Source organism: Leptonotus elevatus, chromosome 5, assembly GCF_054856555.1.
Source record: "Leptonotus elevatus isolate MCC_2025b chromosome 5, RoL_Lele_1.0, whole genome shotgun sequence".
NCBI classification, from domain to species: domain Eukaryota; kingdom Metazoa; phylum Chordata; class Actinopteri; order Syngnathiformes; family Syngnathidae; genus Leptonotus; species Leptonotus elevatus.
In genome coordinates, this window is record NC_141243.1 from 22,236,979 (window position 1) to 22,254,609 (window position 17,631).

General features: G+C 41.9%; 1 protein-coding gene across 2 annotated transcripts in view; it reads left to right on the top strand.

Moving 5' to 3' along the window:
* Positions 1-17,631, top strand: part of atp2a2a (ATPase sarcoplasmic/endoplasmic reticulum Ca2+ transporting 2a) — a 32,783-nt gene that overhangs the window by 11,686 nt on the left and 3,466 nt on the right. For both annotated transcript variants that reach the window (XM_086075479.1, XM_086075478.1), the window contains exons 6-19: positions 8,575-8,655; positions 8,876-8,961; positions 9,056-9,520; positions 10,946-11,034; positions 11,128-11,230; positions 12,749-12,880; positions 12,955-13,074; positions 13,148-13,366; positions 13,640-13,975; positions 15,861-16,081; positions 16,152-16,354; positions 16,444-16,529; positions 16,602-16,735; positions 16,803-16,920. In XM_086075479.1, the coding sequence (XP_085931605.1) occupies positions 8,575-8,655; positions 8,876-8,961; positions 9,056-9,520; positions 10,946-11,034; positions 11,128-11,230; positions 12,749-12,880; positions 12,955-13,074; positions 13,148-13,366; positions 13,640-13,975; positions 15,861-16,081; positions 16,152-16,354; positions 16,444-16,529; positions 16,602-16,735; positions 16,803-16,920 (2,393 nt within the window). The remainder of the gene's footprint in view (positions 1-8,574; positions 8,656-8,875; positions 8,962-9,055; positions 9,521-10,945; positions 11,035-11,127; positions 11,231-12,748; positions 12,881-12,954; positions 13,075-13,147; positions 13,367-13,639; positions 13,976-15,860; positions 16,082-16,151; positions 16,355-16,443; positions 16,530-16,601; positions 16,736-16,802; positions 16,921-17,631) is intronic.

Below are 17,631 nucleotides of genomic sequence, written 5' to 3' on the forward strand. Positions count from 1 at the left end.
AGCCACACAACTAGTGTACTGGACAGTGCAGCTATTTTTCTTATTAGATGTACCAAGTTAACAAGTGTTTAGAAGGGTGGGAACGGATGGGTTTGTTATGGGTCAGTAGATGTTTACCCCCCCCCCTTTTTTTTTTTTTTTTACTACCTCTACTTTGCGGGAATTCACCTATTGCGGACGGAAAGTGAGTGAACTCTGTAGTTTGCGTCTTTTCAAAACTTCTTCTCTGTAATATAGTAAATCAAATGTCTGTAGTGCAAACATCTTAACATTTTGGATACAGGATTACACACTTAATTTTGCCTCAGTCTGCCAAGCACCCTGTTAAATTTGACAAAAGCTTCTGTGGTCTTATTTTTTGTTGCCATGGGAACGGCAACACAGTTACATGCTATGTGCAGGCTGAGCTGGCGGCTGCTTAAGATTCATAACGGCAAAAGGCAAAGCTGAGATCTCAAGGAGACCTTGCTGTTATTGCATAACAGAAGTCAGATCAGTCCCAAATGGTTTTGCATCCAAGTCAACACAATATGGAATTCAACCATATTGTCAGCTGGGTACATAAACACTTGGTTTTACTGATGAGATTGTTTTTGGGCTTGGTTTATTGCTGTAAGGTTGGTAGATGCAGTTGCTTTGGCCATAAATTAATCCCTCTGCTCCTTCTCGGTACGCACTCTATTTCCTGAACACTTCAGTGGAGTCAGGGTCCTGCTTATTCCAAGTTGCTCAGTATAACATGAACGTGAAGCAAAATGTTTGGTATGCCTGGAAGTCCACATTTGTATAGTTTGTCGAGCAATTAAAGGGATCTGCTTATAACAAGCAGCTTACATCGCAATCTGTGAGTCAAAAATTGCATTTTGCACCTCATATAAATTAGAGGTCAATCGATTATCAAATTAATCGACAACTGTTTTAATAATAGAGTACCGGTAATTGTTTAGAACCATTGTTTAACTCATTCACTCCCAGCCATTTTCACAGAAGCGATCCCCTTCACTCCCGGCCGGCTGTTTTACTGGATTTTGACTGATTTTGCAAGGCCCACAGAATATTGTGTTCTATTGCTATAAAAACATTGAACCTACCAAAAGAAAGATTAAAGTATCTTCTTTTATCAGGAAAAAAAGTGCACTTCTATCTGTTTCCGTTTTGCAGCAATTAGCATTAGAATATAGCTAAGTTTCATCATTATTCACAAATCTATTTAGAATTGTGAGTAATTGAGGGTTTTTTCAACATGGCCCTGGTTCATCTCATTTGCTCTGCTGCCACCTGCTGGCCGTTTGTGTAATAACTACCATTTATTCAACCATTCTTTGCAGTTGAGAGGCTGTATCAAAGCCTTCTGTATGCCCTAGCATAAAACGTATAAATACATCTTTGGGACACTTAAAACATTTAAAATAGAACTTATTTATACGTTTTTGGGAGCCATTAAGTTAAGATAAAATTGTCCAAATACTCTGATTTCAGCTTCTCAACAGTATTCATATTTTGGTTTCTGTAGTCATTCATGAAAGCAGGCTGATTATAATGGTTATGTAATACACTTCAAAGCAAATAGAATAATCTACTCTAAAAACACATTAAAAAGCAAAAATGCGAAGAGGCGTTCAAGTGGCAACGCGCTTAGGCCACCTATGCACAGGAAGTTGGAGGCGGAAGCATATAATTTATACATGTATTTAAGGCAAGTTGTAAAATGTCTGAAGTCCTCACAAATTTAAAACATCATAAATCATGCTGTTTCTACTAAGTACTATCTCAAATGTTCTCCAATTTCGATACTGTAAATGTATAGGATCGTATGCCGAGAAACGAGTAGTATGGCGGCCTCGCAGATTCAAAAGTCTTGTCTTATCGGCTATCCAGTAATATATTCAGATCACCTTCTTCGCTGATTCTTTCTTCTACGCTTTCCGTTAACTCCCTGTGGCTGCGCTACAGCACCACTCCAGACTTGGTATATACATTACAGCCGTTAAACGTCCTCAGCATCTTCTTTTGGACACACGCATGTCTTGAAACGTTTCTGTGTACAATATTTTTTTTGAGGAACGAAGCCGTCTTTGCTTCCGTGTGACCCAGGCCTAAAGCAGTGTTTCTCAGCCCTGGTCCTCGGGGCACACTATTCAGTCTGTTTTCCATGTCTCCCTATTCCAACGCAGAGGATCATTATCAGGCTTGCTGATGAGCTGTCTTTGGAATCACCTGTGTTGGTGTAAGGACATATGGAAAACAGGCTGGATAGTGTGCCCCGAGGACCAGGGTTGAGAAACACTGGTATAAAGAATATTAGGGCGCACTCACACTAAGGCCATTGTACCGTGCCAAAGCACGCTTGCTGCTAAAGTCTAGTAGTGTGCAATCGATCCGTCTACGGTTCGGATCCCCAATTTAGCACGATTGAAGAGGTGGGCCAAAGAACGGTACAGTTGGCCGCACATGCGCAAAGCCGCGGCGGCAAAACGTAACCATGACGTGTACGTACGTGCAACGTGTATAGCGAGCGACCTGAACTGTTGACCAGACAACAACCAGAGCGTCCCTAGCAGAGAGATGGCAGCAGCAAAGGGCTCACGTTGGTCTGATGATGAAGTGCAGTCTTCTTCTTGCGTGAATCAACGTTATGACGTATATTTTGGGGGCAACTGGGCCCGGGCACGGTTTGGTTACAGTAATGTGAGTGTGGGTCGGAGGGGGAGGGGGGAGGGGGGGGGGGGGGGGCAGCAATCAGGCTTCAGTACGATACGGAAGAAATGGCCCTCGTGTGAGTGCACCCTTAGTCTCATTCCTAGTCTGTTATGCTGCATGCCAAAATGCTAGCTGCTCAAGTGAAGTTTCAAAATGGCTGTTTATTTTTGAGTTTGGTGAATGGTGAATTTAAAAAATAAAGACTCTTGATTATATTAAAAAAAGAAAATAAATTGTAATTATAGGTGATGTCTTATTTTCTCTTTTGTGTTCATAATTGATCTTTAACCAAGCAAACGTATAACTACTTGATTATCTGATAGAATTTTCAGTAGGATACTCGAATACTAGCTGCAGTGCTACACCTTCCTATATTGTCATATTTTTATTGTTTAATAAAACCGTTGCTGTAGGTCAACCTGCAAAAAATTACTCCTCAAATATATAAAGTTGCTCCTTAGAACCACTGAGTCACAGAGCAAATGTGTCAAAATGTGTGTTAAAACAAATTGCAGTTAGTTGCCAATGCCAACGTACATTTTCATTAGGAGAGCAAATTTTCATTGAGGTGGTTGTTGAAGAAAGGCTGCTTCGGAGAGCTGTCATGTCGACTCCTGTGTAATGGCCCTCTTGACTTGACAGAATGTCAACCTTTTGTCCTGCTGCCATCAGCACATGGACCGGACCCTCCTGGCTGCCCCCGAGGAAGCCTGGCCAGCCGGCTAAACCTCACGCTGCGTCCGAACACACGGCAGGGGCAGGTGCCAGTCAAAGCTGCCAGCTTACGTTGTGCCACTGCCTCGCTTGCTGTTGAAAGGTCTATTTAAAAAGTACCTCTGTGAGTCATACTGGGTGCAATGTATCACCAAGCCTGAACTCTATGGACCTCATCACCTGTTGGCAAACACAGAGGTGCAAAAGTGTGGATGGCTGATGAGATGCTTGGACCGCTACCAAGCAGGATGTTGACACAAAACGACAGCTGATTTACACACGCACTTACTCAGAGCAGGCCTGCAGTGTACCAAAGACCCTGGACAATCCCAGTGTTTCTCAAAAACCCAAAACTCAGCTGCAGGCACCATTGTTGGAAAGTCAGTCTAAGAAGCAGTCTTTCATCAAAAATAATGAAGACAGGAAGTGTTGCATAACCACAAAGGATAAGCAAAAAAAAATGCCACGTACGGTTAGTTCCTGTAATGAAGCTGAAGGGGGAACATCAATTGAATTTTAAAGTGGAAATTTGCAACTGACATTGATTACAAAAGTATACTTGTGTGTGTGTATTTAATATATCCATCCCAACATGGAGCATTGGTACAGTAGGCTGACCTATCCATGAGCCAGGATTAGTGACCTTCTCAGAAGTGAAGCTTTTATTGTTCTAGTGGTTCCGTGTTTGGATGCTACTGTGTCAGACGTCAGTCCTTCTGAGAAATGTTGTCTGTCTGGATTGGACAATGGCTGCTGACAGATCAACCTTTCTGGCACCATTGTGAGGACACTTAATGAGTTGCCAGTCATCTACCTTCTCCAAGTATCACAAGTGAAGCACCAATCCCCATGTGTTGTTCAAGCACACGGAACTGTAAAAAGGCTGAAAACGGACAGTGACAACAGTGAAAATAGACACCGGCCTGTTAATGGAATGTATTATGATGGTTTGTATTCTAAGTACAGTATCGAGTAGAGGGCCATGTCCTTTTGTCTCTTCTTGTGTTGTCGCATTGATGTGGAGACAGCTGCCATCATACGCCTACATTTAAACCTGATCAGAGCATTGGGGAAGATATTGGAATACTTTTTCCATTTTTGGCTTTGTACATTGTTGGGCCCTTCCCATCTCTAAAGGTCACATTGGTTTTATATTACAATAGTGATTCCCTTGTATAGGCTCAGCATTTACAGTGGCATTAAAAAGTATTTGCCCCCTTTTTGATTTCAATTTTTGTTTTGTTTTTAGCATTGTTGCATTTTTAGCTTCTTTTTTTTTTTTTTTTTTCGATTTCGATATCTCCCAAAAACAGCCCAAGTATGGTGAGTGAGCCCCACCTATTCACTCGCAAAAAAATCGGCCAGTATTTGCTGCCCCACACTTCCAAAACGGGTTTGTAATTGTGTGTAGACTCCGCAAGGTGGCAGCAAAACATTTAAAACGGAGTATCATAAAGCACAAACATGCATCTAGAATGTGCGCAATCATTAACCCAATAAATAATTGTTTCAGAAACTTAGACACAAAAGTGAGCCACTAAACTGGGAACAGTGGTGAACCTTCTGAGGAGTTGTCAGCCTATCAAACATACTCCAATATTTGGGCACAGTGCAGGTTGGTGCAAATGCCGGTCTAACTGTGCGCAGTGGCGAGCTACACCAATTGTTCACTTTCACTTTTTATTTTATTTTATTTTATAAAGAAGTAGGCTAAATTGCAAACTAAACACCCAAGGCACTTTCGTCTGCTCCCCGCTCCGCTCATGAGACATGTGGACTAATTGAAGGCAATTGACTTCAAAGAGCTGCTTGTTAAGTACAATGCAAGCTGCATGTCTCTTCTGATGATGCTTTCAATTAATTGATTTATATGATTCAGAGGGTTTGTTGCACGCTGTTTTCATATCCTAAATGAAATATATCTGCCACACTTAACCCCGTAGTTCAGAATATGTCTGCCTGCACGTTAGTCAAATTCACTAAGATTGCGTACTATTACCAGGGGTGTCAAATGTACGGCCGGTGGGCCGGATCAGGCTTAAGGCATTTAATCCGTTTCGCGAAATGATCTCGTAAAGTAAAAAAAATAAGGACCAATTCATCCAACGGCCAAAATCAAAACCTAAAAATGTATATTTTCACAAGTAATCCTCAAATGAGGAATGCAACTTGTACACAGATTTGACTTGGATGTCATTATTTTACACACAACTTAGTTACGGTTTGTTGAATATTAAGCTGCGTCAGTTATTACGCTTCATTGCAGCTACGCGGTCTACAAATATAGAGCCCCATAAGTGCATGACTTATCCAGGAGTTCACAAAACAACATCATGCTGCTTTACTATTTCAGGATTTGTACAAGTTTTTGTGAGTAATGGAATGGTGAATTCTGCTATCAACCAGAAAGTCTTGCAGGCAATCGTCAGGCCATGAGTGGTCTTGGTCTATCTATTGTATGCAGAAGGATGACGACGCATGCTAGCAGGTCCACCTGTGAATGGCTCAAAGAAACAAAAGCTTAAATCCAATTGAGATGTTGTGCTATGCTGGAAAATCCTACACTATGACTGAGTTGAAACAATTCTGTGAAGAGAGCCAAAATTCCTCCACAGCAGGCTTCCCCAATCCTAGTCCTTGAGGGCCGGAATGCTGTTTCCATCCTCCCAACACACCTGATTCATACTATAATCGGCTCATCAGCAAGCTCTGCAGAAACCTGATAACGGTCCTGATCTTTAGAATCAAGTGTGTTGGAGGGCTGAAACATCTAAGCTGCAGGACACCAGTCCAGCTTCACAGCATCGTGAAAAGACTCCTCATCATTTATTACAAATGCTTGATTTTAGTTATTGCTAACAAGAGTTCAGGGTGCAATTACTTTTTCATAATGGACCTGTCAGATAGGTTTGGATTTCCCCCCGCTTTATATTAACTTGGGTTGTCTTTTTGAGCTGTTGAAATTGATTTTATGATCTGAAAAACCAAAGTGTAATGACAGTGCCCCCCCCCCCCCCCCCCCAAAAAAAAACCCCGGCAAGGGGCAAATTGTTTTTCATTGCACTGTAGGTACTGTCTTGATGTCTACATGCCTACAAGTCATTCTTAACAGTCTTGTCTTATATTTGCTGTTGAACACGGGGCGAGTATAGCCTTACACAGTGCATATAGTTTGAACTTGAGCCATTTCCCCAGTTTCATGTTATGCAGCATTAGGAAGCTGAATTGGGTCGCCACAATCCCAAATTGGTCATTTCCTTTGAGACAAGCCATTTATGGCTCACAAGTCCTCCATTCCCTCCTTTCCTTGGATCTCTTTCTCCTTTCCTGCAGTGATGTCAGCACTGCCCAAGGCCTTGTGACAACCCCTCTGCGATTAGCTTCCGCTTCCTCCATTTAGATTCCACAACCACCAAATTACCACCTGCAGATTTTAGCTCATATCTGTTCAATTGGTTCATTTTGTTAGTAAACACCAGGGGCTGGACTCGCTCCTAAAATCCAAATTCACATATTGTGCCAACGTCAGCGAACGAATTCCGGCTGGATTCGTAATTTTATATGACGTATTTCCAGGGGGGGAAGATGTGTTTTTTTTCTGGAAAATAAATAAAATGTGGCCTAAATACATAAATAGGAAATGGAGACTTTGTTGTTGTAACTATGGAATAGTTGTTTCAAACTTTCAAATGGTGTTTCCCACACCGTGTTAATACTTGGGTGGGCCACCCAAGTAAACTGGCCATCACCCAAGAAGTTTTCAAGAAAATGTATTTTAAAAAATTAAATCAAACGTGTCGCGACCAGATATCCTGCATGTAATTCTCCGTCACTTTGTGGATCGTGAGGCTAGAGGAGACGTAGAAACAGGACTGAGACCCCCCCCCCCGACCCCCAACCCCGCCCGCTGGTGTGCACCCACCCAAATAGATTTCAAAACTGTGGGAAACACTGAATGGCTTACCATTTAAGTAGAATCTTATGTTGCATTGTGGCCAACAGTAGAATCTGGGTCGATAGCACACTTTGGTGTTGTAAAACTGTAGTAAATAGTCCTCACGGCAAAAATCCTGAATACTGGATGGGTTTGCCTACATCAGGGGTAGGCAACCCTGCATGTTTTAGATGTCTCCCTCCTACATAGACCAGGGTTGCCTACCCCTGGTCGACATGCTACTTGGCACAGACACCATAATAGCTTTAGGGCAAGCCGTGTGCTCCAGTAATTTACGCTTTAGCGATTTTGATGTCGACTGGTTTGTTACAAACATCAGACATGCAGCTATGATACAAGCCACGTGTCATTTTATAATCGGGGCTTTCGCAGAGACCACCGTGGGACCTTGTTCAACAATGTATAGAAATGTACGTGTTTTGCATTCCTTTTCTAAAAGATAGGATCATCATTCCCCATACGGTTTCAAATTGTCTTGTGCAGCTTGCCAACTTGTTGCACTGTTGCTGTTTGAACTCGAGAAAAAAAAAGCCCCAGGATAACATGCACATTTCTGTTTCCTTTACGTCACATCACCCGAGAAGATTTGCAGGGTGCCATGAAACGATCCAGAGCATTGTCAAAAGAGCATCAGGTGTAATTTCACGTGTATGAACTCCCAGGGTTGGTGGAGAGTCCAGGTCCAGAAATTAAAAACCCTGAAACAGTTTGTCTTTAGCCACAGGGGCCTCTACTCAACAGGTTGAGACGAGCTTGCCTGACATTTGAGTTCACCTGTGACTGAAACCAATCTGTGGCGGGGTTTTTACTTTATGGACCTCGATTCCCCAACCCATTGTGGAAACCAAACACATTCTCTTTTAAGATGCATCAACTAGTGTTCCCACAGGGTTGACGTCTGAAACTGTCATAGAAAATGGAATTGTGCTAAACAGTTACCATGTAAAGAAAATGCAGATTCCGGTGCCGTCACACCAGTGGTGATTCCTCTAAGACTGCAAGGGAAGCTCCACTTCCCCTGAAATATCAACTCCTTCACCACACAAAAAATTGTGAAATATGAACAGCGATGTATTTCGTTATGCGCTAGAATACCTTCATCTTTTGTTAAAAATCAGCTCCTTATCACCGGTATAAACTGACATGACTTACTTCTCATTCATTTTTGCACTGATATGTTATGGTATGATATGTTTCGGTTTCAGTTGGAGACAAAGTGCCTGCTGATATCCGAATATGTTCAATCAAATCAACAACTTTGAGAGTGGACCAGTCCATTCTAACTGGTAAGTTGATCCGCTACTTTGGTCAAGCCTATTGAAGACCTCTGACTGAAATGTAATTTGACATTTGCAGTCTAAATATCTTCCTTGACTAAAATAGTTGTAGAAGAATAAAACAATTTAATCTAGTCACCACTGCATGTAGATACATTTAAGACGATCCCCTGTTTTTATGGCAAATTGTCTGTTGTCTTAACAATGAAACCTGTGCTTGTCTTTGCAGGAGAGTCTATCTCTGTCATCAAACATACAGATCCTGTGCCTGACCCTCGTGCTGTCAATCAAGACAAGAAGAACATGCTATTCTCTGTTAGTGTACTTCTCCACCAACTATGGAACATCCTATTGACATTGTTTTGTCAGTCGATGTCAAGGGGAAAATATTTAAATTTTCTCATTTCAGGGTACCAACATTGCGTCTGGGAAGGCTGTGGGTGTGGTGGTGGCCACGGGTGTTAACACAGAGATTGGTAAGATCCGTGACGAGATGGCAGCAACTGAGCAGGAGAAGACCCCCCTGCAACAGAAACTGGATGAGTTTGGCGAACAGCTTTCCAAGGTCATTTCCCTCATCTGCATTGCGGTGTGGATAATCAACATCGGCCATTTCAACGACCCTGTGCACGGGGGCTCCTGGATCCGTGGGGCTGTCTACTACTTCAAGATTGCCGTGGCGCTAGCTGTGGCCGCCATCCCGGAAGGTTTGCCTGCCGTTATTACCACGTGTTTGGCTCTGGGCACCCGCCGCATGGCCAAGAAGAACGCCATCGTCCGCAGCTTGCCATCAGTGGAAACTCTGGGCTGCACTTCTGTCATTTGTTCGGACAAGACTGGAACTCTGACCACCAATCAGATGTCTGTCTGCAGAGTAAGTCTCATTACAAAGTTGTTTTGTCCTCCGCTGTTTGAATAGGATGCTATGTTGCCCGACCGACCGTTACGGCTTGCTCAAGTGACACTGTGAAAATAAATACTGTTTCCCTTGTGATCACGCTGCAGGTTATTTAGCCATAAGGTAACATGCAGGCACTTGTCGTTCCTCCATTAAGCAGTTGGATGACTTTCTTCTCTTATGTAACTGACCTTGCGTCACCAAGCTGAAAAGCAGCCAAACAGTGCTTCCGTTGTCTCTGTGATAAGATTGATTTGTTATTGTAAAGAACACTTTACTTGCCTGCTCAGTAATTCATTTGAGCTTTAAACGTTGTCATTAGAAGTTGTTTTGCTTCTTTGATTTAAAAAAAGAAAAAAAAGAAAAGACAAATCCGTTAAGTGTGCAAATATTTACCAAATTGTCACTGGAAATTATTCATAATGAACTTAATATGAAGGCACTGGAGATGAAATGATATGCACGCACACATACAAAGATAACTCTAAAGGTGTTTTTGCTTATGTACTAGGGCTGGGTTTAAAATAATCGAATAATCGATATCAAATCAATTTTCCTTTTCAAGCCCGATATATCGAGTCATAAAGCTATGAATTGATTATTTTGATATCTTTTTCCCATAAATTCTTAAAAAATAGAAGTTTTAAAGGTGTTTTTTCCCCCCCATCTTACTGTTTTCTTGAAACTCACTGTTCACACGAATTTAAGTATTTTCTTACATTTGTGAAAGACCCAACTTATTGCATTTTAAGACTATTTACTATCTTTTTCATTTATATTTACCGGTACAATTATTGAATTGGAATTCTGAAAATAATTTTATCTCATCCTTGCTGATGTCAATGTTTGTGTAACACTTAAGTGATTAGAACTTGTGTTACTTTCATTAGTAAACTAAATAATTTGATGAGTTACTTTGGACTTTTATATTTGTGGAGTTCTTATCATGTCCTTGACATTTAGGACGAATTGATGTGTCATAGTTAATAGATATCGGATTGAGTTGAAGTGAATCGAATTGATTGAGGAAATTAGAATCGTTACCCAGCCCTATCACATACTACTTGAAATTTAATTGGAATATTCAGTTTTACTATTAACCAACCAGAAGTGAGACCAAATTACCTGTCGTTGTCTTCAAATCTGATTGTAACCTCCCTAGATTTTCTTTTAGTTTTAGTGTGTGTTTTCCCAGTAGTCGTGATAGATTTTAAAGTGACTAGTTTATGATTATAATTAATTTCTTGTCACCCCTGTGTGTTTGTATGATGCCTGTGTGAGAGGGAGGATCTGCTGAGGTTCAATTGGGATTAGTCAGGCTTCTGCTGCCACCTGCTGTGTCTTCAATGGTGTCTCCCACCTGTGTTTGTCCGACGTTAATGCAGTCTTTTGAATTTGCAGATGTTCATTCTCAACAAAGCTGAAGGCGAGAGCTGCTCTTTGTCTGAGTTTACCATCACAGGTTCGACGTATGCGCCAGAGGGGAACGTGTGAGTATTTTAAGGGACGTGACAATTGATTTTCAGTGACGATAGATTGAATGTGATGCTGACTGAGGTGCATCTACTGCACGTTTCCCACAGATACCAGGACGGCAAACAAGTGAAATCCTCTCAGTATGATGGTCTGGTGGAACTGGCCACCATCTGTGCCCTTTGTAATGACTCATCGCTGGACTTCAATGAGGTTTGGACTGCAACAAGCTCACCTTTTAAAATTCACAGTGTACACTTGGTGCGCGTAAGAAATGAGACACATGACTTGATTGTTGAGGACAAGCAAAAAAAAAATGGTTTCCCATTATTGTTCCCGATCTGTAATGTAAGTGTGTGAGATTTGTCATGGAATTCCCTCCCTCAACAGTGACGCACTTGCCACACGCACTCAATCAATATGCCACACCTCTTCATTTATATCACTTCCGCCTTTGTCACTACTGTTGTTGCTGGCAATGCAAATTGTTCCCGGATGTTTGTGTAATTGAGCACTTTGGCACACTGCACCTTGACTTGTCGACATGTGATCACACCGAGAGCAACCCTGTACAAATAGTAGGGTCATATTTGCTGTGAATAAGATCAACCAAATTCCACATGGACTGTCGTGGTATGGCAAGACCTGGAAGTCAAAAAGCTAAATAGTAGTGACATAGAGCTAAAGAGCGACATCTAGTGTTCAATTTTTGACACTGCTTATCTTCATGTAGGTCGGAGTTGAGCTTGTGACAATCCCAGCTGATTTGGGGTGAGAAGTGAGGTCCTGTGCACCTTGGACTGGTCACTAGCCAACTGCAGAATAATGTGAACCTTATTATATGTTATCGTGAACCAAAAGCGCCCTTGTATTGGTTTGTGTGAGCATGCTGTGGGTTGCTTTATGCACTGCCTCTGTGAGCTCTCATTATATTCTGTCTGTAATGTAATGGATTTCTTCAGGCCTCTATCCTAAACCCACTAGTATTCTCTATATATTGTAATTAGGTTATAGTGCAGGTGGAGCCAGTTTTCAATTGTATGCAAATGATATCTAAGGTTGAAATTGAATTTCATTTCAGATATACCGTAAGTTTTTTTTCTTTCCTACCAGAAGATATCTGGTTACTGCTACTCTTGTTGCTGTCCTTGATTACGATAACCTTTTAAAGAGGAAGTCAACCTTAAACATTCCTTGACAATAATATGTTATATGTGACCTCACTAGTCTAAACATGACATTTTGATTAATATTACATTTGTAGGATAGGAATTATGCAGTAAAATCCGGCCATTTTTTCCCCATCTCAGGGGGTGGCCATTTTTCCACATGCTGTCGACTGAAGATGACATCACAGTTGCTCAGGGCTCAGGCAACGACCAATCACAGCTCACCTGTTTTCTGAAGCTAAGCTTTGATTGGTTGTTACCTCAGACCTGAGCATCTGTGATGTCATTTTCACTCGACAGCAAGTGGCAAAATGGCCGCCTTCTGATATTGATAAAAACAACTGGATTTTGGTGCTTCACTCACATTCCACTAACGCAATGTTAACCAGAATACCGTATTTAGACTAGCGGGGCTGCAGAAATGGCTCCTAATATTTAGTACTCTCTAACTGAGGTAACCAACATATTAGACAGAACTCTCTATGGCTGTTATGCAGTATGGTTGATTTTTAAATACTGGAACATAGAAAATAAAAAAATCAGAATATTAAATCCGTTTTAGGTGAAAGGAGTATATGAAAAGGTCGGCGAGGCGACAGAGACTGCACTGACATGTCTGGTGGAGAAGATGAACGCGTTTGACACTGAAGTCCACAACTTGTCCAAAATTGATCGAGCTAATGCCTGCAACTCCGTGAGTGACACCAACTTCCTCCCTGCTCACGTTGCATGCAGCAAGTTTTCTTACTATCTCTATGGGAAATTCAGGTGATCAAACAACTGATGAAGAAAGAGTGCACGCTGGAGTTCTCCAGAGACAGGAAGTCCATGTCTGTCTACTGCACCCCCAACAAGTCTCGTTCTTCCTTGGGGAAAATGTTTGTCAAGGTATACTTTGCCATAACACACAAGTAACCGGTTTGGTCTCCTTCTGTGTCAAACATTTGAACCTTTCTTTCAGGGAGCACCGGAGGGTGTCATCGAGAGATGTACCCATGTCAGAGTGGGGAACAGCAAGGTCCCGTTAAGCAAAGCCATCAAGGAAAAGATCATGTCTGTGATTCGTGAATACGGGACCGGTCGGGACACGCTGAGGTGTCTGGCTTTGGCTACTCGAGACAACCCGCCCAAGATGGAGGACATGATACTGTCCGATCCCACCAAATTCTCCGAGTATGAGGTGACTGCTGGATATATAGCAACTAGGGATGGGCATTGACAAAATTGACTGTGGAATAGTGGTTAACCCGTTTGCCTCGATGTTTGTCGATTCAGGGTTTGAATCTCTGCACTATTCTTACCCACGACTGTTAATGAGGGATAGTTTCCAAATCCAGAAAATCTGATGAATTCTTAAGAATTGATGATTATGCCCATCCCTAATAACCTCAGAGAAAAATTTAGAGTCATTTTTTGCTGCAGAGTAGAAACATTGTGTTCACCCTGTGTCCAGTTGGACCTGACCTTTGTCGGCTGCGTGGGCATGCTGGACCCTCCCAGACAAGAGGTGGCGGCGTCCATCAAGCTGTGCCGACAGGCCGGCATCCGCGTCATCATGATCACCGGGGACAACAAAGGCACAGCCGTGGCAATCTGCCGGCGGATCGGCATCTTTTCCGAGGACGACGACGTGGACCAGATGGCCTTCACCGGGCGAGAGTTTGACGACCTGGCGCCCAACGCCCAGCGTGAGGCCGTCATCGACGCTCGCTGCTTTGCACGCGTGGAGCCTTCACACAAGTCCAAGATCGTCGAGTTCCTGCAAGGATTTGATGAGATCACTGCTATGGTATGTTACCTCAAACGTGTCCGTAACATGAGTTTTGTTAGTTTTCCTGCTATAATTGCTTTTCAATTTCTCACACTTATCAACTTTTTGCTTTAACTCATTCACTGCCTGGCGGATATACATGTTAATCGCAATGAATGAGCAATGTTTGTCACTTGATATCACTTTTGCCTTCTCTCGATCATTAAAATGTAATGATTGAAGAAAAACGATTAATGTGCAGAAGGCCGTGGCGCGTCTACAAGTTCCCTACATTGTCCCATGTAGCTTGTAGCTAGCCCAAAATGAATCAGTGTAATTCTGCCATCTCTAAGCTTCCTTAAAGCTCATTCAAACTCATTCACTCGCAGCCATTTTCACTAAAACAATCCCCTTCACTCATTTTCACTTCACTGCATTTTGACTGATTTTGCAAGGTCCACATAATATTGTGTTTTATTGCTATAAAACATGAAACCGACCAAAAGAAAGATTAAAGTCTCTTCTTTCATCAGGAGAAAAAGTATATTTCTATCTGTTTCTGTTTTTGCAGCAATTAGCATTAGAATATAGCTAAGTTTCATCATTATTCACAAATCTATTTAGAATTCTGGGTAATTGAGGTTTTTTTTTTTTTCAAGATGGTCCTGGTTCATTGCCTATGCTTCTGTATGCTCTAGCATAAAAAAAAACATACAAATGTATAGATATGTCTTTGGGACACTTAAAACATTTAAAAATAGAACGTATTTGGGACCAAATGAGTTAATGACACTCCAGTTAGAATTAACTGTAAAACAAAACACATAATAAGGAGAATTACATACAGTGTGTATTTTAATACAAAACATGCTTAATTTTTAACACATCGCGAGCCTAGCGCTAATGCTAATGCAAGTGAAACGAGGATCCCATTCAAATGCTAACAGAAAGGTAGCATCAACTTCGGGAGTAATAGTCCTTCAAATAACAAATATTCACACACAAACGCTTCGGAAACACATTTAACACTAGTTCAAAGGCACAAATTGCCAATTTGTGAAAATCGAATTACAGTATTTTAATAAGAATTCAATCGCAACCTTCTTCTGTTTTCATTGTAAGCATATACACGAGTGTTGTCGTTCACGTACGTTTTGTTAAAAAAAACGAATCTTTTCAGTGAACGTGAGTGAACGGATGACTTCCAGAAGTGATCCGTTCTTTTCTGAGTTCATTTGAGCTCAGCCACGCTCATTTCGTCATTCTTCGCAAACGACCAATCAGCAGCCAGCGTAGACGAACGAATCTTTTGAACGGTTCTTTTTAATGAATTGATTCTAAAGATTCAGTTCCATGGATGCATGGCACCACACTGCCCCTAGAGGCCAAAACGTGCAGGAGCACCTAGTATTAGTTTTGCAATTACTGTTTTAGTATACAGTATTTTTATGTGACTTTTTTTTTAATTATATCCAAAGACTTTTTTTCTTCTTGAAATTACCAACATTGTTGGTATGCCATTAGGAAATGTGTGTTGGGTCATTGACATAGCATAAAATACAATCCCTGAGGTCCCAGGTTAGCCCACTAAATCCCCAGACTTGTAAAAATAATGAGGGTAATGTAATGCTTTAGTTTGAAAGTGAAGAATGAAAATGCAAGAGGCTTGAATTTAATTGGTTATATTGTTATACTTGACAAAAAGAATAGTGTTCAAGAATAAAAGGTTCAACGTGAAGGGATGAATGGGCGTAAGACTATGATCATAGTTTTGAGTAGTAGTTTCAATCAATAACTAATTTGTTTTATTAATCATGATTTCAATCTTAATCAAAATGATCGTGATTATTATTTTTCCCATAATCGTCCAGCCCCAAGTAAATCATAATGGTGAGTAATGGAACGCCGCCATGTTTGTCCGCAGACAGGAGATGGTGTGAACGATGCCCCCGCCTTAAAGAAGGCGGAGATTGGCATCGCCATGGGTTCTGGCACTGCCGTGGCCAAGTCAGCCTCTGAGATGGTCCTCGCCGATGACAACTTCTCTTCTATTGTGGCAGCTGTTGAGGAAGGTCGCGCTATATACAACAACATGAAGCAGTTCATCCGGTACCTCATATCCTCCAATGTAGGCGAGGTCGTCTGGTAAGTTATTTTCCAACGTTGCTTCTGTTTGTCATTCCGCCGTGTTGACGTTGCCTTCCTCTCCTGCTAGCATCTTCCTGACTGCAGCACTGGGCTTCCCTGAGGCACTGATCCCAGTTCAGTTGCTGTGGGTCAACCTGGTGACCGACGGCCTCCCCGCGACCGCCCTGGGCTTCAACCCACCGGACCTCGACATCATGGAGAAGCCTCCCCGCAACGCCAAAGAGCCGCTCATTTCCGGATGGCTCTTCTTCCGATATCTGGCCATTGGCGGTGAGTGTCGCGGCCGCGGTCTTTGTGCGTTTCGAGATGGCGGAAGTCGTTTAAAGATGCGCGTGCGCTTTTGCTGTCTTTGCTCGCAGGCTACGTCGGCGCCGCCACGGTGGGAGCCGCGGCTTGGTGGTTTACGCTCTCGGATGATGGGCCTCAGGTCACACTGTACCAGCTGGTAGGCGCGCGCGATCGTCAATAGCTGCAGCCCTGAACCCGAAGGGTTCATCTTCCTCATCTTTCTATGCAGAGTCACTTCCTCCAGTGTAGCCCAGACAACCCGGACTTTGACGGCCTGGACTGCGAAGTGTTTGAGTCCCCTTACCCCATGACCATGGCCCTGTCTGTCCTCGTCACTATTGAGATGTGCAACGCTCTCAACAGGTACAAAAACTTCCGGGTGCAAAAGCAACATTTGTACGCAATGATCCTCATCTTCTTCTTCCCAAAGTCTGTCAGAAAACCAGTCCCTGTTGCGGATGCCTCCTTGGGAAAACATTTGGCTGCTGGGGGCCATCTGCCTCTCCATGTCCCTGCACTTCTTAATCCTCTATGTGGAGCCTCTACCAGTAAGTCTGAAGTAAAAAATCAAATAAAAAAAAACACTAGATGAGTCATACAACACACAGTATACAGCCCCTCACTTTTCTGCAGATATTTGATTATATCTTTTCATGGGACAACACTGAAGAACTGACACTTTGGCACAATATAAAGTAGTCATTGTACATCTTATACAACTCAAAATACAGCTGTTATTCAACTAAACCCCTGGCAACAAAAATGTGTACACTCTTAAATGGAAATGTCTCAATTGAGCACAATTAGTCCAAAATAATAATCATGATTATTTTTTGATTGAGATTGAAATCACGATTAACAAAACGATTATTCATTGAATTTAAAACTTAATATTTTTTCAACTACTCAAAACTGTGATCATAGCCTTATGCCCCTTCATCCCTTCACGTTGAACACTTTATTCTTAAACACTATTCTTTTTGTCACGTATAACATAACCCTATAAATATATGAAATTCAAGCCTCTTGCATTTTCATTCTTCATTTTCAAACTTAAGCATTACATTAGCCTCTTTATCATATTTATTTTATCTTGTGTTATTTTCACAAGTCTGGGGACTTAAGTGGGCTATCCTGGGACCTCAGAGGTTGTATTTTGTGCTATGTCATGTGTGTTGATATGACCAAAAGTCCTTGGATATATTTGTATCCTTGAATTTTGAGGAAAAAGAAAATGTTGTCAATCCTTAAACTAAAAA